This window comes from Ahaetulla prasina, chromosome 2, assembly GCF_028640845.1.
Source record: "Ahaetulla prasina isolate Xishuangbanna chromosome 2, ASM2864084v1, whole genome shotgun sequence".
Lineage (NCBI taxonomy): Eukaryota > Metazoa > Chordata > Lepidosauria > Squamata > Colubridae > Ahaetulla > Ahaetulla prasina.
The window spans coordinates 6,979,264-7,002,105 of NC_080540.1; the positions used below are offsets into that span (position 1 = coordinate 6,979,264).

General features: G+C 40.4%; 1 protein-coding gene across 2 annotated transcripts; it reads right to left on the bottom strand.

Annotated features, from left to right (window-relative positions):
- Positions 1-278: 278 nt before the first annotated feature.
- LOC131192038 (zinc finger protein 722-like) lies at positions 279-21,847 on the bottom strand. Of its 2 annotated transcripts, XM_058170812.1 has the most exons (9): positions 21,713-21,847; positions 19,182-19,736; positions 18,814-18,919; positions 18,613-18,695; positions 17,820-17,946; positions 16,342-16,487; positions 4,235-4,361; positions 4,026-4,130; positions 279-1,258 (listed from the first exon to the last, which is right to left on the bottom strand). In XM_058170812.1, the coding sequence occupies exons 2-9, from the start codon at positions 19,581-19,583 to the stop codon at positions 561-563; spliced, it is 1,794 nt and encodes a 597-aa protein (XP_058026795.1). In that variant the 5' UTR covers positions 19,584-19,736; positions 21,713-21,847; the 3' UTR covers positions 279-560. The 2 variants fall into 2 exon arrangements, with proteins under 2 accessions (XP_058026795.1, XP_058026796.1); XM_058170813.1 differs by lacking the exons at positions 16,342-16,487; positions 17,820-17,946; positions 18,613-18,695; ... (1 more) ...; positions 19,182-19,736; positions 21,713-21,847 and adding exons at positions 5,067-5,149; positions 5,260-5,377; positions 5,631-6,192; positions 6,691-6,788.
- Positions 21,848-22,842: the final 995 nt, after the last annotated feature.

The window sequence follows — 22,842 nt, forward strand, 5'->3', positions numbered from 1 at the left end:
ACAACCTGTCCATGTCCTCGGAGCAACAGGGTCAAACTCATCCCATAAAATGTCACCAAGACCACCCTCAGCCGCCTCACCAGATCACCGCAATCTTGGTCCAAACCATCCCGGTTGAACGATTTTATCGTATAGATAACCGTTAAACTCCTCAGCACGTCCCTGCAGCGGGTCATCCGCTCCCCTGGTGTAGGAGGGAGCGGTCACCCAAACAGGGCGGCTGGGCGGTTATCTGCCGATGCAATGAGGGAGGAGGCGAGCTACGCCGCTTCCTCAATGCCACTAGGTAAGTCCTAGTATAGGACTTCACTAGTGTCCGATCAGCTTCTGAACGGCTAGACCTCCAGGAACTCTCTAGGCGTCTTCTCCGGCGCTTCATCCCTCTCAGCTCCTCGGAGAACCAAGGAGCCGGTTGGGACCTGCGCCGGGTCAGAGGCCGCAAATTTCTATTGAAAGCTCTTCTCTCATTTCCTTTATTGATATGGTTTCTTCATTTATTGTTCCTTCCATGGCAAGTAAAATCGTTACTCCTTGCAAAGCTCTTTCTTCACTCCATGCATTTACATGTTTTTCCCCTCTTTATGGATCCCATTATGGGAAGTGAGATCACAACTCCTTCTAAAGCCTTCTCCACAGTGCACACATTTATATGGCCTCTCACCTGTGTGGACCCTTTTGTGGGAATTAAGACTACTGCTACTAGCAAAGGTCTTTCCACATTCTATGCATTGATATGGTTTTTCTCCTGTATGGATCCTTTTATGGGTGGTAAGATCAGAATCCCACCTAAAGCCCTTTCCACATTTAACACATTGATATGGTTTCTCTTTTGTGTGGATCCTCTTGTGGGAATTAAGGCTACTGCTACAAGTAAAACTCTTTCCACACTCTATGCATTTATAAGGTCTTTCTCCTTTGTGATTCCTTTGATGTCTTACAAGAGAGCTATAATAACGGAAGGTCTTTCCACACTCCATGCATTGATATACCTTCCCTCCTGTGTGGATCCTCTTGTGGCAATTAAGATGATTGGTATAAGTAAGGCTGTTTCCATACTCCATGCAGTTATATGCACTTTCTCCTATATCAATGCTTGTAAGGTTAGGAAGCCAGCTGACCCAAGGAAAGCTTTTAATTCCACTTTGTGATCGGCTTGTCTCACCACTCTTTGTCTGATCTGCAAACTTCCCTTTTCCCTCTTTTGGATGGATTGCTTGGCATTCTTCCTTGTAATTCTTATGCTCTTGTCCATTAAAGTCTTGAAAAAAGAAAAGAAAACTGTAGCAAGAATAGGAGAATAATCAAACCTTTTTTCCTGAAATTTATGCAAAGAATCATCAATTTGTATGCTTATTTGTACCCTATGACTATCATTAAGTGTTGTACCTTATGATTCTTGATGAACGTATCTTTTCTTTTATGTACACTGAGAGCATATCTACCAAGACAAATTCCTTATGTGTCCAATCACACTTGGCCAATAAAAAATTCTATTCTAGTCTATCAACATATTTCGGCTGTTTTGTTGGAACACATAAAGATTTCAACTAAGATTTTTGAGAAGACCTATTTCCAAGTGGATCGCTAATGATGCTCACATAAAGGGATTGGATCACATCACAACAAATTTTGATCTAATCTTTGACCTGGGACAATTCCATGGTGCCACAAACTCCAGAAGTATATTGGACACTGTGTCATGCTGGGGCAGCAACATACCCAGCTCCTCCCAACTTCAATAAAAGTCTCATCTCCACTTATCTGCAGAGCACAAGCTTTGAAAACCAACAGGAATTTTTGGATGACAATGGCTCCCCACCCTCAATTTAGGCTAATGCCAAACTTGGTACACAAGTGGGCATATCTCTAAGAAGGGAACATCCCTCTCAGAGGTCATCTGGCCTTTGTTATAGCAGCTCAGGACCCAGTGACCAGGTTCAGGAGTGAATACAGAACCCTGGTAGGCAGACTGTTGCTCAAGAGAGGATACACCATCTCTATCTGTAGCCTATCCCTCAGATAATATCTCACTAATATTTTCTATGGCATGGAAACAAGTATTTTGTATTTTATGAACAGAAAGCATTTTTTTTTTTTTAAATTCCTTTATGTAAAAAAGGAGGCTATGGACTTCCGCTTGGCTCCACCTTTCTCGCTGGGTGCTAATTTCTGGCACTCCGTGCTGGATATTGTAAAAGCCGGTGTAAATAGCTTTCAAACAGCTGTTCCCGACTTAATTTTCCCTCTCTGGTTGAGAGAGCAGGGGAACGAGCAGGGGGGAGAGAGGTAGATTCCCTTAGGGGCTTTGTTTTTGTTATGCAAAGTCCTGGAAGGTGAGTCCCTTCGAATCCCTCCTATCTCCATTATCCACCGCGTCTCTTGCAACAGCAGGAAAAGAGGAAGGTGTCCAAGTTCTGCTAACAATTGATTTCTTTTTATGGATTTATAAGCAGGCGGAAGAAGCATAAGTGAATAATTATTGGTTTGCAAGTATTGTTGATTTCCTGACTTCCTCCTCTTTTTAAAGAGAGAAAAATTATTCTTTTTTTTCCTTCTCTTAAAATGGCGTTTTAGACTAACTGCAAATAGCTTGCTGTGAAATCGAAACTGAATGGAGACATCATCTTATTGTGTTGGATTCTGGTTTGTTGGATCATATTACGTTGTTTAAGTATTTCATAAGGGGATTTTCAGCAAGAACTTTGTTATGAAGGTTCTTTCAGAAGAATGGATTCGTGACTTTATACAGGATTACACAGAAAGAATGTATTTAATTACTCAAAAATACGAACTGAAACAGGACTTAAATGCAATGGATGAAGATATGATCGTGAATAAACAAGCTGATGTAAAGAAGCTTCCTTCAAATAGTTTGGATGAAATGTCAGAATTAGTGCTACAGGAGGCTGTCTCCCGAACTGGAAAAACTTATAGACTTAATGTTTATCAAGAATTCCCTCTTTGGACTGATGGAATATATGGTAGTATTTTGTGGATTTTTGAACGTAAGGATTTACTAGGTAATATTGTGACTGACTTTTCAAAAGGAGAAATGAAGGAAAGACAGAGATTAATGCATCAAAAAAAATGGCAAGAGACAAAAGTATTATTCTTTGAATTATTAATAGACAAAAATATTATTGTCCCCGAAAGACAATGACCAGGACCACTTGAATAGCTACTGTAACGCTTGGTATTGAAATTTTATAATGTGTTGTATTGTATCTTGAATAGAATATTTTTGAAAGAGTTTATGTAAGGAAGACCTGGGGGGAAAAATTATATGGTTATAGAAGCTATAAGGGAGATATTTTATGAACTGGATTGCATTTTTATGTTTTAGTTGATTTTATATACTTTAGGATTAATTTGTTTTATTGATTTATATATTTTGTTATTCTTAATTCTTAATTTTCTTATTTTTTATATATATATTTTTTTTCTTCTTGAAGGATTTTGGATGTGTTAGGAGGAAGCCAGAGTTAGAAAGGGAAAATTGGTATAATAGTTTTGGGGGAAAATTTTCTTAGCATATGTTTGTTTTATTTTTAACTATACCTTGTGCTTCATCCGGGAAGTCAGGGGGGAGGGGGGAGGGTTTAGTGAAGGGAGGGGGGTTGGGGGAAAAGGGGGGGGATTTTTTTTTTTGTAAAACGTTTTGGAAAAAAAAAAAAAAAGGCGGCTATGCAGTTTTTCAGTTTTTCATTGAATAAATTTCCTCCTTCCGTAAAACCAGTTTGATCAAATGGTTAAGCCACCAGGCTAGAAACTGGGTGACTGTGAGTACTAGTTCTGCCTTAGGCATGAATGGTGGCTGCATGACTTTGGACTCGTTTCTTTCAGTTCAACCCATTTTACAGGGTTGTTTTTGTATGGAAAACAGCAGAAGGAAGGAATATTGGGTTTGTCCGTTGCCTTTATTATTTATAAATTATAAAGGCACGATATAAATGATGTTTTTCATCAGTAATAACATCTAAGCCCCATGACTTCTCTATGTTTCTGAGCACAGATAGAGTTCTTACCCAGAAAAATCAGATTCCTGGAATTTTCCAGCATGACTTCTCCATGAAGCGTTTCTTGGTCAGCATTCAGTTGAGATGACTCCTCCTTGGAGAAATACACAGCCACTTCCTCAAAAGACACAACAGTAATGTTCTTTTAATCAGAAATAACATCTAAGCCCCCCACCCAATGACTTTTCTATATTTCTGAGCAAAGACAAGGTTCTTACCCAGAGAAGCCAGATTTCTGGAATTTTCCAGCATGACTTCTCCATGGAGCGCTTTTTGGTCAGCATCTAGCTGAGACCACTCCTCCTTGGAGAAATAAACAGCCACATCCTCAAAAGACACAACATCCTGAACAAGGAAACAAGTTTTCCTTTTATTAGATAATCCCAAGAATAATTTGACAGTTTTCTTCCACCAATTCAAGGGAGAACAAAATGGGCATCTTCTGCGAAATTCTGAATAAGATCTCACCACTTATGACTGACAGCATTGGATCAAGTGGGGAGTATTTGGAATGCCTCACTATAGCCAACTAAGGTAGTTTTCTTGGTCAATTGGTAGGTGGGTCTTAAATCCACTATTTATCTGTGGCTCTAATTCTTCCTAGGGTGGGCAATACTGGCAAAACGCACCTGACATTTTTGCCAGTGGCTTACTTTATCCACTGAGGGACAAATTCCACACCTTCATGAAGATGTTAGAAGAGCTTGTAATAATCTATGGAGATTCTCAATCACCAGGTCATGGTTGTCCAAAATATGTTTTTCAAAAGACAAAAGAGAATACGTTTTTTTAAATAATGGTATGTGAGAATGACCCAAGAGACAGAAAGAAGATCTCTAGCTGAGACAACATCTGCTCAAGGAAATCTGAGCCTGAAAGCAGAAAGGTGGAGAAAACTTATCGGAAGGGACAGACAGGATCAACTGTGTGTCTATTTTCAATGAGCTGATCTAAAATTTGAATTGCTTAGAAACAGCAATAATATACACTCCAGAACAAAATGAAACCCATCTAAGATTCATGGATATTTATCAATGTTTCTCCTCCTACCTGAGGCAGAGGTTCAAGCACTCTTTCAGCTCCACCAGAAAGTGGAGGCGATTCTAAAAAAGGCAAGAATTGTTTTCTATTCTCTGTAAGAAAGAAAACGGTGGAAGCATGTTTGTGAGAGATTACAATGAAGAGGAACAAAAGAATTGCTGGATGTCCAAACCTCACATAACAAGGGAAGAGCTTCTCATACCTGGCATGGTGTCTTGACTTTGATCTTTCTGGAAGCTCTTCCTGAACTGCAGCTCTTGAGAGGGTTTGGATGAATCTTCCCTCTCCTTGGGATTCTCAGTCACAGCTTCCAAAGATTTCTAGACATGATGTGGCATGATAAAGAAGGGATGAGCACAGAGATAAAAATGAATTATCAATATTAAACCCTCAACCTAGCAGACCCCAATGTCCATCATTGTAGTTTGAAAGTAAGAATGGTACCACTGCCCAAATGCATCCTCTGGAAGAAGAATGGAACAACTGGTCTTAGGAATTCACAATCCCTGAAAAGTGCCAGAATGGCAATTCAGACAGCTCCTCTTTAGAGTTTCAATTATTACATTTTCATACCTGCAAAACTTCCATCTTTTCCTCTTCCTGTGCCAGGAGGAAGCCTTTGGCCAGGGCCACCGCCTGGGAACTGGTCTCTGCTCCACACTCCCGCACCCATTTCTCCATCTCTGTGGGAAGGACAGCCAGGAACTGCTCCAGGAGCACCAGGTCCAGCATCTCAGCCTTTGTGTGTTTTTCTGGTTGCAGCCATTGACGACAAAGGTGGTGAAGCTGAGTGCAACCATCTCGGGGACTCTTCCTCTCCTGGAACTGCACTTTTCTGAAGTGGCAATATTGGATTTTTGAACTGTTGGCTTCTTCTTCTTCTTGGCTCTTCTTCCCAGAACTTGCCCCATTCTTCCCACAGTCCAAGGCTGAGTAGCTGGAGGGCCTTTTCCAACTCCTGCATTTGCTGGACGTTGTCCTTCTATCTTCTCTCTGATGTCTAATCCAGCTCCAAAATGGACTGATGGATGTCCTCAGGTCTTATTAATCAAATCTCCTAAGGCCATTCAGCCCTCATCCCACACAAGATACTTCACTCTCCAGAGGAACCAGGAAAGATTTCCAGGTTACATATCTGAAATGGAAAATACAGGGTGTTCAATAGAGTGATACATTTGAATACTGAGCAACATTCTCCTACGCCTCAAAAAAAAAAAAAAATCAAAATAAGAAAACCAAACATTTGGGAGGAAGAGGTACCTTATTAGGAAGACTGAGTACTGCAGGAAATTCAGGAGAGCAATTATAGATCATCATCTATCAAGGACTCAAAATATTGCATAAATACATGTAGAAACGTTTCAGATTTTAGATTTCTATTGCTTACTTATTTATTCAAATAATTTCAACGGCAACTTGCCAAGTTAAAAAAACAACTTCTGCACCATCCGAAGCATAAAGCTCTCAGCTCATAAAGCGCAGTTGAGTGGCTATCTAAACCAATGTAATAATTAAATCAACATTTGAACTACCAGCAAAACTTCTAACGAGTAAGATAATCCCATGAACCTTCTGGAAAACTCCAGAAGTCCGAATTAACAAACCATTATTCAATGCATGCAAGAACTAATACCTGTATGAATAAACCCTCTATGCTTCAACATGATGTTTTGATCATATCTGTAACGTCTGTTCTATCCAAAAATCAAGACTGACTTCGAGGGAGAAATCTCTGTTTTGCAAAGCCGACTTCTCTTCCACCCTTCTGCAGAGGACTTTTGTCCAGAGGAAACGGAGATTAAATGGCTCGCTCTTTCCTGGCAATCCCGATTTATTTTTTTCCCTAGGGGCAGCACGTTGGGTCCGGAGCTTTGCTTTCTCCCCTGCTTATCACATGCATGCAGAGAGACAGCATAGGAACATGGGACCCCGGGATTCCTCCTTCTCACAACTCCGAAACGGATGGAAGTTTTGTATGTATCCAAGCACGCCTCCAGCTCGATGAAGTTTTGTATGCATCCAGACACCTCCCACCCCCTCACTGAACTCCGGAGTCATGTTTGGATCTCCATCCGTGCAAGACTTCCTTGCAGTCTCGTGGACCCATGGAAAGACTCAAGCCTCGCAGCGAAGGCGAATCAGAAACGGATGCGGGAGAAAGGGCGGAAACCCCCGAGTAGCACCCGTCTCTTGAGCTTGCAAAAAGAGATAGGCGCATGCTCAGAGGAAGCCCCCTGGTGGATCCTGTGTACAATGCCAGAAGATCTTGCAAAGGTGCAGGACATCATTTATTTTATTTTATTTTATTCATCAAACATGTATTTGATAACAGATACAAGTGTAAACATAATTATGAATACATGAAATGGATACGAATAAAATGGGACATTAGGACAGGGACCATAGGCATGCTGGGGCACTTAAGCACAAGCTTCCTAACAAGCTTCCTAACAAACAGGAAGCAGCAGGTGAAGCTAAGCAAGATCACATCAAATACCTGTACAATTAGCATAGGGGGTCCCCAAGGCTGTGTGCTCTCCCCACTTCTCTTCTCTCTGTATACCAATGACTGCATCTCCAACGATCCATCTGTTAAGCTACTGAAGTTCGCAGATGACACAACAGTTATAGGTCTCATTCGAGACAATGACGAATCCGCATATAGACGAGAGATCGAACAACTAGCCTTGTGGTGCAACCAAAACAATCTGGAACTGAACACACTCAAAACCATAGAAATGGTGGTAGATTTTAGGAGAAACCCTTCCATACTTCCACCTCTCACAATACTAGACAACACAGTATCAACAGTAGAAACCTTTAAATTTCTAGGTTCTATCATATCGCAAGATCTAAAATGGACAGCTAACATCAAAAACATCATCAAGAAAAGACAACAAAGAATGTTCTTTCTGCGCCAACTCAGTAAGCTCAAACTGCCCAAGGAGCTGCTGATTCAGTTCTACAGAGGAATTATTGAGTCTGTCATTTGCACCTCTATATCTGTCTGGTTCGGTTCTGCAACCCAACAAGAAAGACACAGACTTCAGAGGATAATTAGAACTGCAGAAAAAATAATTGCTACCAACCTGCCTGAAAAACAGAATCAATTTTACAAGAAGTTATACATGATTATTGGAGTGATGGAATATGACAACATTTGCATCTTGGGGGACTTTAACGCAATAGTGGATAAACGTCTGGACTATAAAAGAAATAAGGAAAGGAACTAGGAAAACATTGACCAATAACTTTTTCAAAATGGCAGAGGAAATGAAGAGATAAAACTTATGCTGAACAAAGACATAACACCTCTAGAATTAACAATGGCAATTAAAAGACAGAAAAATAACAAAACGGCAGGCCCAGATGGATTGCCTTCGAAAATATATAAAAACCTTCAAAATCCACTAAATTCCACCATAATAATAATAATAACAACAACAACAGAGTTGGAAGGGACCTTGGAGGCCTTCTAGTCCAACCCCCTGCCCAGGCAGGAAACCCTACACCATCTCAGACAGATGGTTATCCAACATTTGCTTAAAAATTTCCAGTGTTGGAGCATTCACAACTTCTGCAGGCAAGTCGTTCCACTTATTAATTGTAACTGTCAGGAAATTTCTCCTTAGTTCTAAGTTGCTTCTTTCCTTGATCAGTTTCCACGCATTGCTTCTTGTTCTACCTCAGGTGCTTTGGAGAACAGCCTGACTGCCTCTTCTTTGTGGCAACCCCTGAGATATTGGAACACTGCTATCATGTAGTCCTTCTTTTTATTAAACTAGACATCCCCAGTTCCTGCAACCGTTCTTCGTATGTTCTAGCCTCCAGTCCCCTAATCATCTTTGTTGCTCTTCTCTGCACTCTTTCTAGAGTCTCAGCATCTTTTTTACATCTTTTTTACATTTTTTACATTATTAGAAGTATTCAATGCAGTTCTTAGAGATGCAAAAATACCAGCCTCATGGGAGGAAGCAATTATCACCTTAATTCCAAAGGACAATTCGGATTTGACACTTGTTAGGAATTACAGAGTCATATCTTTTTTAAATTCGGACTATAAGATATTTGTGGCCATCATGGCTGAAAGGTTAAAAAGATTCCTAGAGGATTTTATTCATAGTGATCAGAATGATTTTCTGCCAAGGGGGCAGATAAAGAATAACATCAGAATCATACTAAACGTATCGGAATACTATGAGATCCATAATGAAAAGAAATTGGCCTTAATGTTTGTTGATGTGCAAAAGGCCTTCAACAACGTTAAATGGGACTTTATGTCAAATCAATTAAAACTAATGGAATTTGGAGAGAATTTCATAAACATGTTCAATGCAATGTACTCTACCCAAAAAGCCAAAGTAGTCGTTAATGGTGAAACTACACAAAGTTTCAAAATTCAGAAAGGAACTAGGCAGGGATGCCCATTATCACCACTATTGTTTGTCCTATCCCTAGAAGTACTCACTAGAATTATCCAAAAAGATGAACAAATAAAAGGTCTGGAAATAAAGGAAACTTTCAAGGTGCAAGCGTTTGCTGACAACCTTGTGTTTATTCTAGAAGACCCTTTACAATCGAGTGAGAGGTTAATGGAAGTATTAATATGGGGAAGTTGCAGGCTTGAAGGTGAACAAGGAAAAAACCAAAATTTTAGTTAAGAATATGAGTAAAATACAAGAAAAAGAATTGGCTGAGAAAATTAAAATGCAGATAGTAAAGAAAGTGAGATACTTAGATATTCATTTGACGTCAAGATGTGCTACACTAAAGGAGGACAATTACAATATATTAGTGGACCAAATTAAGGTAAATTTGGATAGGTGGAAAAAACTGCAACTTTCCTTCATGGGGAGAATTGTGACAGTCAAAATGACTATACTGCCAAAGATACTTTTTCTATTTCAAACCACACCAATAAGATTAAAGAAGGATTTTTTAAAAAATTTTAAATAAAATAATAACTAAATATATTTGGCAAGGGAAAAAAACCAGAATTAAATTGAAACTATTGCAAGACTCGAAAGAAAGGTGGATTTAGACTCCCTGACTGGGAAAAATACTACCAGGCAGCAGCACTCACGTGGATCAGGGAGTAGATTAATTTAAAAAACAGGAGGCTGCTAGCACTGGAAGGATATGACATACAAACAGGGTGGCACGCGATCCTTTGGGACGGGAAACATAAGGCACACCAATGCTTCCAGAAACACCTCATCAGAAGAGCTCTATTGGATGTTTGGATAAAAATTAAGCAACAAAATTATATAGAAATTCCCAATTGGCTGGAGATGTTTGTACATCCAAATTTTATGAAATTAGGAAGAGTGATCACATATAAAGACATATTGAATAAAAAAGGAGAGCTGAAGTCTAGACAGGACTTACAAGAAGAATAGAACTAGAATGGTGGGCATCCAGGTCCAATCACGATACGTGAGAGATAAAAAAGAATGGGGCATAAGGACCAAACCTATAGAATTGGATGAAATCTTACAAGGGGCAAATGTGCAGATGATTAGGAAATTATATAAATATTTACTGGATTACGACATGATAGAAGAGCAAGTGAAACAGACCATGCTCACCTGGAGTAAAAATTTTGGTTATGGCATCGATCTAGATAGCTGGCGAAAAACTATGGAACAGAAAGCTTACTCTAGCCACTGCATATAAAGAAAATCAATACAAGATGTTCTACAAGTGGCATCTCCCACCCAAACTGGCCAAGATGTGCAAAAACTGCTCACCGAAATATTGGAAATGCAGAGCAACACTAAGCACCTATAATCATATGTGGTGGGGATGCCTGAAAGCCAAGGATTTTTGGCTTCAAATAAAACAGTAGCTAGAAGAGATGTTAAACCAGACAATAGATATGATGCCAGAACTCTTCCTTTTGGGAATAGTAAGGGATAATTACAAAAAAGAAGAAATCTATCTTATGGTAACACATATTAACGGCAGCGAGGTTGACCTTCGCACAAAATTGGAAATGCAGAAGGAATAATCAACAAAATATTGACTTGTGCAGAAATGGACAGGTTAACAATGGAGCTCAAAGACAAAGATGAATCGGAATTCTATGTAACCTGGAATACATTTTATAAATGGCTAGAGAAAAGGAGGAATGTAGAGATAAGAGAATTAGAAACAAAGTGAAGAACAGGGGAGAAAAATAAATAAAATAAGAAATATTAGATAGGAGTAAACAGGATTTAAATAGATACGAATATGTATGAATAAAATTGGGAATATGTATGTAACTGGAGTGTGATTGAATGTACAAAAAGTATATATGGAATATGCAGGTTGTTATATTGTAATCTACACAAAGGAAAGGTGTTAGAAAAGTTTGTACCAGCCAAGTCGCGCCATGTCTAATGTTTTTAAATTGTATATTTAATAAAATCCTTTAAAAAAACCAATATAACTGTAATAAAAGGCGAAAGATTTATACGATCTGAAGAGAAACCAGAGTATAACTAGGACTTCCGGGTGGCTCCGCTTCGTTAATGGTGGGCTATCTCAGACCGCCAGTTCCGTGTGATTCTGTAGAGCCACTTAGACAGCGTTAATCTGCTGTCAAGCGACTTGGAAATCTCTTCCCTCGGGCAAAGAGGGAGAGGTGAGCATTCGGGCTGAAGTAGAGCCCCCAGGAAAGCACCAAGAAGATTCTTGGTAGCTTGATGGGAACGCTCCTTCTATAGCCCAAAAAAAAGCTCCAGAATCCGGAACGCTTCTGCCAAATGGCAGAACAAAACGCAGCGTCCATCTCCGCGACTGAAATGGATTACTGAAGGACTCTAACGCGGACAGAGCTGAAAACTGGAGCGTTAGCATTTGATTGTAAGATTTTAACTCCCTGATAGAGAATGTATTCGTAGTCAAGATTGGAGATGATGAAAGGAAATGGCGTTTTGTGTATCGCAAGTAAATGGCGTTTGTATATTGGAAGTGAAAGTTAAGGAAATGCTTATTACAATTGCTGGCGTGGAATCTTTAAGAAGAATATAACAAGATATTTTTTTAAATGGAATTTTTATTTTTTATTTTTTATCCTTTTTTATCTTTTTATTACAGTGTTTAAGAAGAAAAGTTTATTGAATTTTTCTTTTTTTTTCTTTTCTTTCTTTCTTCTTGGTATTACTTAATTTAAAAATGGCTTTCAAGCAAAGAGATTTAACTACTTCTAAAATACTGGAAAATTCCTCACTTCAGATACAGAAATTGAAAGAAGATATTAAAGATGGCTTAAGGAATTTTTTACAGGAGCTTATGGAGGTTCATCTTTCAGAAATAAATCAAAAATTTGATGAAATGGAGAAAGAAATATTGGATTTTAAAGATATGGTGGAAGAACAGAGGAGGGAGATGAAAAAATTAAAGGAATCAATTAACCCATTATTGCTATCTAGTATTCAAACAGAGGAAAGACTGGAAGAAATTAACCAAATTAATTTAGATTTGCAAAGGAAAATAGATGAAGTTCAAATTAATTTGAATTTAGAAAATAAAATAGATGATATTCAGGTTAAGGTAGATAGGGCAGATGAAGAAAGGGTTATATTACAATATAAATTAATGGAATATGCTATAAGGGTGAGAGGATTAAAAGAATGTAAGGAAGAAAATTTGAAAGAGATTTTTATTCAGGCCTTTGCTCAGATAGATGGAGTGGAACCAGAAGATTTTGAAGTTAATATTGAAAAAATTTATCGTGTTAATTCTTGGTTGACAAGGCAGAAGTGTTTACCGAGAGATGTGGTTATTTATTTTACAAATAAGATGATTAGGTATGGAATTTTGCAAGCATTTTATAAAAATAAATTTCAAATACTAGGACAAGATATAATAATGATGAAGAAAATTCCTCCTAAAATGTTAAGAAAGAGAAAAGAATTTGCCGTTTTAGTGGATGAGCTTAAGAAACATTAGATATATTTTAGATGGGAGATTCCAGCTGGTTTAACAGTGAATTATAAAGGAAGAAAGTATTTTCTTAATACAGTTTTTAAAGCACGAGATTTCTACACTAATGTATTAAAGATTGGGAACCCTTTATCGATAGATGTTAAGTTGAATGGTGAATAGATGGTGGAAAATGTAAGATAGAAGATAAGGGAGTGAGAATGTTTAATTTTATTATATATGATTATGGTTAATTTTTGTAAATGATTTATTTTGGATATAAATGTGTAATTTTAGGGGTACTATTTGATATATTTGAGGTATAAAGGAATAGGAAGATGGAATATTGTTTAATTTTGGAGGATAGATAGTAAAATTTAATTTGGATTAAATATTATATTTGAGAGATGGATGTAATGTTGTTATATGGTTAACTAGAATTTAATTGTTATAACTGATATATTTTGGATAAGTTATAGGTGTAATTTTAATAATGTTATTTGATATAAGTAAGGTAAAGTGAAGATTTTAATTATTACAATTGATATATTGTGGAGATAATATAGGATTAATAATAATATTTGTAATCTGATTTGATGTATGTAAATGATACCAAAGATATGAAAAGATGGATTATTGTTTATCTTTGGAGGTTGGACAGTAAAATTTAAGAAATTAAGTTGGAAATATGAACTATTCTTGAGAGACTGCTTAAGGAAGAAAGACATTTCAGAAGAATCCTTGGTGAATATTGGAAGATGGAACGTTGTTTTGGTACTGATTGATGAAGGTTGGATATTAAAAACTATGTACTTTAATGAAGAACAAATATGAACTCAATTGGAAATTTCTGAGATCGGGGAGTCGAGGTTTTAAGGAGTGACTATGGATTATGATTTGTGTTATATTTTAATTTTTGATTGTTAGTTTTATACCCTGTTTTCGGTTCTGGGAAGTCCCAGGGGGTGGGGGAGGGAGGAAGGGAGGGGGGGGGGGGATGAGGTAGAAAATGGATTGATGGTTAATGTACAGAGATGATTGAAGATGTATAATCAATGTAAGATCGAGCTGCCTGGCTACCATTTCAGAATGATGGGAAGGAAGGAAGTAGAAGAGAGGAGGTAGGAAAGAAGAGGAGGAAGAGGAAAGGAAGGAAGTAGAAGAGAGGAGGTAGGAAAGAGAAGAGGAGGAAGAGGAAAGGAAGGAAGTAGAAGAGAGGAGGTAGGAAGAGAAGAGGTAGATAAGAGAAGGGGAGGATGGTTGTGGAAAGTAGAAGGTAGAGAAGGGAAGAGAGTTAAAGGAAGGGGGTGGTGACCGGGCAGGTCCGATTAATTGTATATGATGGTACATTAAATATATTATTGGATATGAATGTTAAAATAAAACTTTTTAAAAAGAAAAAAAACCAATATAACTGGAAAAAAATCATATCAACTGTACTTCTTTAATTTAAATTAAGACTGCAGGTAAATGTGCCAAAACAAACCCCACCACTACCACCATTTTAGCTTTTGTCTGGGACCCTGTCATTCCATAGGGAAACAGAATTTGGCATCTTTATTGGAGAAAAACTTTTGTATGTGTTTACAGGACTTCCTAGAGTCGTGGTTCCTTTTCAGAACTCTTCATCTGAAGCTTTTTCCATAGAATATGTATGCGTACAGGTTTATGGTGAGGAGCCAGTGACAAAAACCCAAAGGTGCTTTTTTTCAGGCGGCAACTGGACTTTGTTTTTTCTTTTGAAGACGTTTCGCTTCTCATCCAAGTTGGATGCAGTGTCCCGAGGTCATGTGAGCACCCTTTTGTGCCCGTCTGTTGTGTCTTGTCCGCTCTCACCGCAGCCGGGGTCTGCTTATCTGCTCCCGAACACGGAGGAATGTATGCCTCCCGGCCCCAGTCCTGGCTCCATGCCCAGACAAGCTGCAGAGGAGGGGGCACTTCCCGGCCCCCAGCCCTGGCTCCATGCCCAGGCAAACGGAGCAGCTAGACCCCTCCCCCTCCTCCATAGCATGTGAGCCTGAGGAAAGTTTACTTCCAACAGCTGCTGATTGGAGTGACCCTCGCATCAGAAGACTGGATAGGCGGAGGCAACAGAAGGAAGGGAGGGGCAGGCCTTAATGAGTGCTGAGTCATGGAGCCACACCCCATGGCCTATATAAAGGATCTGCTTTCTGGCAGTCTCTGAGTCAGGCAAAGTCGAACTTATCTTGCTGAAGTCACTTACTGGTCTCCTGCCTGCTCTGAGGACTTTGCTAGGACTTTGGGCAGAGCTGCAGAGGCAAGCCTGATTCGGATTTCCCTGACCCGGCCGTCAGCGGAGGAGTGGGACACGACACCGTCTGACAAGAAAAGTCAACGGGGAAACCAGATTCAATGAACTATTGTGTTATTAACTTACACAACCGCAATGATTCACTTCAGTGTGGCAAGAAAAGTTATACAATGGGGCAAAACACACTTAACAACGCTTTCGCTTAGCAACAGAAATTTTGAGCTCAACTGCAGTCGTAAGCCAAGGATTTCCTGCATTTCTACTGAAGCTTTTCCCATATTTCCTGTATTGATATGGCTTCTCCTTTGAGTGGATCTTTCTATGGCAATTAAGAGTGTAACTCCTTGCGAAGCTCCTTCCGCACTCCATGCATTGATACAGCTTCTCTCCCGTGTGGATCCTCTTGTGGGAATTAAGACCACTACTACAGGTAAAGGCTTTTCCACACTCCATGCACTGATACGGTTTCTCCCCTGTGTGGCTCCTTATATGGATAGTCAGAGTTTTACTCTCAGTAAAGCTCTTCCCACATTCGCTACACTGAAAGGGTTTTTCACCTGTGTGGAGCCTCTTGTGGGAATTCAGATTACTGTTACGACTAAAGGTTTTTCCACACTCCATGCATTGATATGGTTTCACCCCTGTATGAACAGCCCTGTGGCGAGACAGATATGCACTGTTGCCAAACATTCTCCCACACTCCATGCATTGATATGGCTTCTCTCCCGTATGGACCCTTTCATGGGCAGTAAGTTCACTATTGTACCTAAAGCCTTTTCCACATGCCGCACATTTATATGGCTTCTCTACCGGGCGGGTCTTCTTGTAGGAAGTACGCCTCCCACTACTACAAGTAAAGGTATTTCCATGCTCCATGCATTTATAAGGCGTTCTTCCTTTGTGAGTCTTTTGATGGCTTACAAGGGAAGGCTTATCATGGAAGGTCTTTCCGTACTCCCTGCAGGTATATAGTTTCTCTTCCGAATGTGTCGTTTTGTGGGAAATGAGGTGATTGGCTTTATTCAAGCCCTTTCCAGACTCCATGCATTGATATGGTCTTTCTCCAGTATTGATGCTTCTATGGGGAGGGAGCTGACTGACCTGAGGAAAGCTTTTTTTCATTTTACTTTGTGATTGGTTTGTCTCATCGCACTTCGGTTGCATCGGATCCTCAAGCTTCCCTTTTCCCTCTTTCTCACAGACTGCATGACTCTGTTCGTAATTCTTATTCTCTTGCTCATTATATCCTTGAAAAGGAAAAAAAATGAAAATTATAGCAAGACTAGGGTAATGATCAAAGCTTTTTGTCTGAAACATAGAAAAAGATATATTCATATATGAATATACATTCATATACAATATACATATACATTCATATATTTGGGCTGTTTTGTTGATAAATACAAAGATGCCAAACAAAGCTCCATTTCCAAGTGAGCTCCTCCCCATCCTTATACGGCATAGCACAGATATCTTTTCATCTGACAACACTGAAGAAATGACACTTGGCTACAATGTAAAGTAGTGAGTACACAGCTTGTATAACAGTGTAAATGTGCTGACCCCTCAAAATAACGCAACACACAGCCATTAATGTCTAAACTGGTGGTAACAAAATTGAGTACCTAAGTCAGGGGTCTGCAAACTTGGCTCTTTTAAGACTTGTGGACTTCAACTCCCAGAGTTCCTCAGCTAGCAAAGCTGAGGGACTCTGGGAATTGAAGTCCACAAGTCTTAAAAGAGCCAAGTTTACAGACCCCTGCCCTAAGTGATAATGTGTGCTCACTACTTTACATTGTAGCCAAGTGTCATCACATGAAAAGATATACTTAAATATTTACAAAATGTGAGGGGGGGGACTCACTTCTGTGAGATACTGTATATCAGAATTGGATGACATCACAATGAATCCAAGATAAATCCCTGATCTAATGTTCAGTGGGCCTAACAGTGGTTCTGGAAGTCCAGAAACGGACCTTTCAGAGGGCCTCCGAGTCCAGACCCCGGGGGAAGCCGTTTTCGCCTTTCTGGAGGCTCTGGAACAGCATCCGGAGCCTGGGGAGGGCAAAAACTGCCCACCCACCCCGCACCATGGTGCAGGTGGACGATCAGTCCACGCCCACCATGGCCACGCCCACCCAGCAACGGGGCGGCGAACCTGTTGCTAAAGGATCTGAAGCCCACCCCTGGATATATCCCAATAAATAATTCTTTGAGGAAAATGCCTGCCTCTAGAGTTCTCCTTGTTGTGGATGTATTACTTGGAGTCCTGACAGCTATTTGGTCATATGATTAAGCTAGCAGGTCAGAAACTGAATGACTGCTAGTACTAGTTCTGCTTTAAGCATGAATGCTGGCTGAGTTACTTTTGGCCAGTTTGTATCAGCACTAACCCATGTCACAGGGTTGTAGTTGTAGGGAAAATTGCAGGAGGAAGGTGTATTGGGTATGTCCGCTGCCTTGAGTTACTTACAAAAAATAATAAAGGCAGATCATAAATAAACACACAATATTTTTTGGCAGAAAGAAATAAGCCGCCACTTTCTTCTCTACTTTTTATCATAGACAAGGGTTCTTACCCAGGGAAAAGAGATTCCTGGAATTCTCACGCATGACATCTTTGTGGAGCGCTTTTTGGTCAGCATCCAGTTGAGCCCACTCCTCCTTGGAGAAATACACAACCACTTCCTCCAAAGACACAACATCCTGAACAAGGAAACAAGTTTCCCTATTAACAGATAATCCCAAGAACAATTTGACAGTTTTCTTCCACCAATTCAAGGAGAGAGATCCAGTGAACAAAATGGGCATCTTGATCAGAATTCAGAATGAGATCTCACTGCTTCCGGCTGATAGCACAACGGAAGCACATCTGTTCAAGTTGGAAGGACTCGGAATGCCTTTCAGTGAAGCCAACTAGAATAGTTTTCTCGGTCAATTGGTAGTTTTGGGTCTTAAAACCCACCAAATATCAATGGTTCCAATTCTTCCTAGGGTGGACAGAAGGAGATACAGGGGACATTCCTCTGATATTTCTGCCAACATCCTGCTTTTATCCACTGGGGGATTAACTCTTCCTCCCGTTCCACATTTTAATGAAAGTAGTGGGAGAGTTTGTAACGGTATGGGAGAATGACAATGGAAGACAGAAGGAAGATCTCCAGCTGAGATAACATCTGATTAATGAAACCTGAGCCTGAAAGCAGGAGGGTGGAGAAAGCTTAACAGGAGGGAGAGGTAGGTTAAGCAGAGTAAATTTTCTGATCTAAAATATTTGAGTTGCTTAGAAATAGCAATATTATACACTGAACTCCAGAAAAAAATGAAACCCATCCAAGATTCATGGATATTTCTCAATGTTTCTCCTCCTACCTGAGGCAGAGGTTCAAGCACTCTTTCAGCTCCACCAGAAAGAGGCGGTGATTCTAAAAAAACCATGGATAGTTTTCTCTTCTCTGTGAGGCAGAAAATGGCAGAAGAATATTTGTTAACCAGAGAGGTTACAATCAAGAGGAGCAAAAGAATCATCTAGATATACAAACTTCACATCAATGTGGGAGGAAATTCTGTTACCTGGCACGATAAGACTTTTAACTTTCTCTCTGAATTGCAGCTCTTGAGAGGGTTTGGATGAATCTTTCTTCTCCATGGGACAATCAGTCACATCATCCAAGGACTTCTAGACATGATATGGCACAAGAAAGAAGGGAAGAGTACAAAGATAGAAATGAATTTTCATATGGCACACTGAACCTACCAGACCCCAATGTCCATCGGTTAACCTGGAAAGAAAGAATGGAAAAATTGCCCCAAACACATCTTCTGGAAGAAGAATGGAACAACTGGCCATAGGAGGTCATAATCCCAGAAAACTCTACTAAAAAGGAATTGACAAATTCAGAGAGATTCTCTTTAGAGCTGAAATGATTACATTCTCACACCTGCATCTTTTCCGACTCCTGGGCCAGGAGGAAGCCTTCGGCCAGGGCCACCGCCTGGGAACTGGTTTGTGCTCCACACTCCTGCACCCATTTCTCCATCTCTGGGGGAAGGACAGCCAGGAACTGCTCCAGGAGCACCAGGTCCAGCATCTCAGCCTTGGTGTGTTTTTCTGGCTGCAGCCATTGATGGCAAAGGCGGTGAAGCTGACTGCAAACATCTCGGGGACTCCTCCCCTCCTGGAATTGCAGTTTTCTGAAGTGAGAGCATTGGACCTCTGAATTGTTGGCTTCCTCTTCTTGGCTCTTCTGCCCAGAACTTGCTCCATTCTTCCCAAAGCTCCAAGGCTGAGTAACTGGCGGGCCTTTTCTAACTTCTGAATTTGCTGGGCGTTGTCCCTTCATCTTCTCTCTGGTGTCTAATCCAGCTCCAAAATGAGTGATGGATCTCCACAATCAGAAGAAGTCTGGCCAAATCTGCCAAGGTCATTCAGCCCTCTTCCCACACAAGATACTTCAGTCTCCAGCGTAAGCAAGAAAGATTTCTGGCTTACATATCTGAAATGGAAAACATAGGATGTTCAATAGGATGAGTAAATTAACTACGGAGCACCCTTCTCCAAAATAAATAAATAAATAAATATGAAAAAAAGGATTTTTAATAAACCCTCAAGGTATGGGAAGAAGGCAGGAATTGTATTATGAAGATTGATTTATCTATCTATCAATAAAAGTGGACTAGATGACCTACAAGGTCCCTTTTAACTCTGTTAATCTGTTAAAGAACATTTGTAGCTTAGGGTTGAAATGAGGGGTTTAGAAGCCTTCAAAACCTCCTAAGCAAACCAAGACCCAGAAACTCCAGAAGAAAAAAACAGGAGTCATCTACAACAGGAGTCTCCAAACTTGGCAACTTTAAGCCTGGCGGACCTCAACTCCCAGAAGATGGCTGAGGAACTCTGGGAGTTGAAGTCCACAATTTTTTTTAAATTTGAATTTATATCCCGCCCTTCTCCAGAGACTCAGGGCGGCTTACAATGTGTTAAGCAATAGTCTTCATCCATTTGTATATTATATACAAAGTCAACTTTTATTGCCCCCAACAATCTGGGTCCTCATTTTACCTACCTTATATAGGATGGAAGGCTGAGTCAACCTTGGGCCTGGTGGGACTTGAACTTGCAGTAATTGCAAGCAGCTGCTGTTAATAACAGACAGACTTAGTCTGCTGAGCCACCAGAGGCTCTTAAAAGTCTTAAAAGAGCCAAGTTTGCAGACCCCTGCCCTGGGTGAACTCCAGAAGTCAAAATTAACAAACCGCGATCCAAGGCATACAGAACATATCCAAGTGAAAAACCAAACCAAACCCCATCTATGCTTTAACATGATGTTTTGATTCAGGCACATCCTAAAAACCTGCTTTCCTTCAAATTGTCCAGTTGAAGATGTGTGGTCTTAAAACTCCAGGGTTTTACACTGGCCAAGCTTAAAAAGAAAACTACAGTAGCCTAAAGGGTCTTTTCTGTGGGGGCTCCCACCCTCTGGAACGAGCTTCCCCCAGGACTTCGCCAACTTCCTGACCTTCGAACCTTCCGCCGCGAGCTTAAGACACATCTATTTATTTGCGCAGGACTGGATTAGGATTTTTAAATTTTTAAATTTTATATTTGGTTTTAAATGGGGTTTTATTGTTTATATTTTAAACATTTGGCCTATTGAATAAGTTTTTTAAATCAATGTTTTATTCTGTATATATTTATGTTTTTATCTGGCTGTAAACCACCCTGAGTCCCTAGGGAGATAGGGCGGTATAAAAGTATGAACAAATAAATAAATAAATAATGGATCACAGTGTGTGAACAAGCCACCTCAGCACCCGGAGCACCTCCGTTCTGCAACATCTTCCTCCTTTAACCTGCCGGCAGAGCCGGCTGGTGACAGTGGGGGGAAAGGTGGGAAAGCAGGAAACCCGAGTTCCTGTCCTTGCACACAACTCCTTGCACACGCAGTTGAAGCCTTGCATGCAAAGCCAGCAGGAGGGGCTCGGATCGCTCGCCTCTCCCCGCCTAGGAAAGAAGGGGGAGGAGAGGGAAACCCGCCCTTCTGAAAACAGGGCCAAGAAATTTGCAGGAAATTGTCCAGGAGTCAAGACTGACTTGGAGGCACAAATCTCTGTTTTGCAAAGCCTTCCTCTCTCTCCAACCCGCCCCAAACGCCGGTTTTTTTCGTCTTCTTCTTCAACGAAACGGAAGATAAACGGCTCCTGTTTCGTTGGGATCCTGGTTTTGGGGATTTCTGGCGATCCTGATTCCCACCCACCCACCCACCCCAGGGGCAACGAGACGGGTCCGGAGTTTTGCTTTCTGCCCTGCCTGGCCTATGCATGCACGCACAGCGGCGGCAGGGGAACATGGGACCACGGGTCTTCCCCCCCCACGCCATCCCTTCCCACGAACCGTATGAAGTCCTACTGGTCTCCATGCAAGGTTTTCCAGCTGCAGAGAAAAGCCCCCACGCCCTGAACTCCCACTCACGTCTGGAATCTTGGATCTCCCATTCGCGGCGAACTTCCCTGCAGCCGCTGCTGGAAAGGCGAAGCCTCACCTGAGGCTCACAGCGACCGGGAGCAAAATCGGACTCTGTAGAAACGCGCCTCGCCTTGTCTGAAACGTCTCCCCAAGCCTGTCTTTCCAATTGGAGAAAGAGCCACGCGCATGCTCAGTTCCCTTCTGAAGCGGGAAGGGGTGAGGGGGGGGCTGCTCAACTTTCCCAACAACTGCCGAGGTTGCCCCCTGCTGGATTCTGCCCGTAATGCCGGAATGACTGCAAGGGGAGGAGAGATTTATTTATTTATTTATTTATTTTTATTTATTTTTTGTCACAACAATATATGTAGGTATCATACAAAAGATTGTATAGTATATAAACACATATATGAGTAAATATAAGGAGGTATAAGCATATATATAGGAAGAAGAAAAGAAAAAAGATTTGCAGATCCCTCGCATCCTGGAAATCAACTGTTTCAACTCCTACCCTCAAAACGATGCTATAGAGCACTGCACACCAGAACAACTAGACACAAGAACAGTTTTTTCCCGAAGGCCATCACTCTGCTAAACAAATAATTCCCTCAACACTGTCAGACTATTTACTGAATCTGCACTACTATTAATCGTTTCATAGTTCCCATCACCCATCTCTTTCCACTTATGACTGTATGACTATAACTTGTTGCTGGCAATCCTTATGATTTATATTGATATATTGACCATCAATTGTGTTGTAAATGTTGTACCTTGACGAACGTATCTTTTCTTTTATGTACACTGAGAGCATATGCACCAAGACAAATTCCTTGTGTGTCCAATCACACTTGGCCAATAAAATTCTATTCTATTCTATTCTAAAAACAATAGGACAGGAACGGTAGGCACGTTTGTGCGCTTATGCATGCCCCTTATCGTCCTCTTAGGAATGGGGTGAGGTCAATAATAGAAAGTTTTTGGATAAAACTTTTAGGATTATGGGAAAGAGACCACAGAGTCAGGTAAAGTATTCCAAGCACTGATGATTCTGTTACAGAAGTCATATTTTCTGCAATCTAGATTAAAGCGGTTGACATTTAGTTTAAATCTATTAGTTGCTCTAGTATTATTGCAAT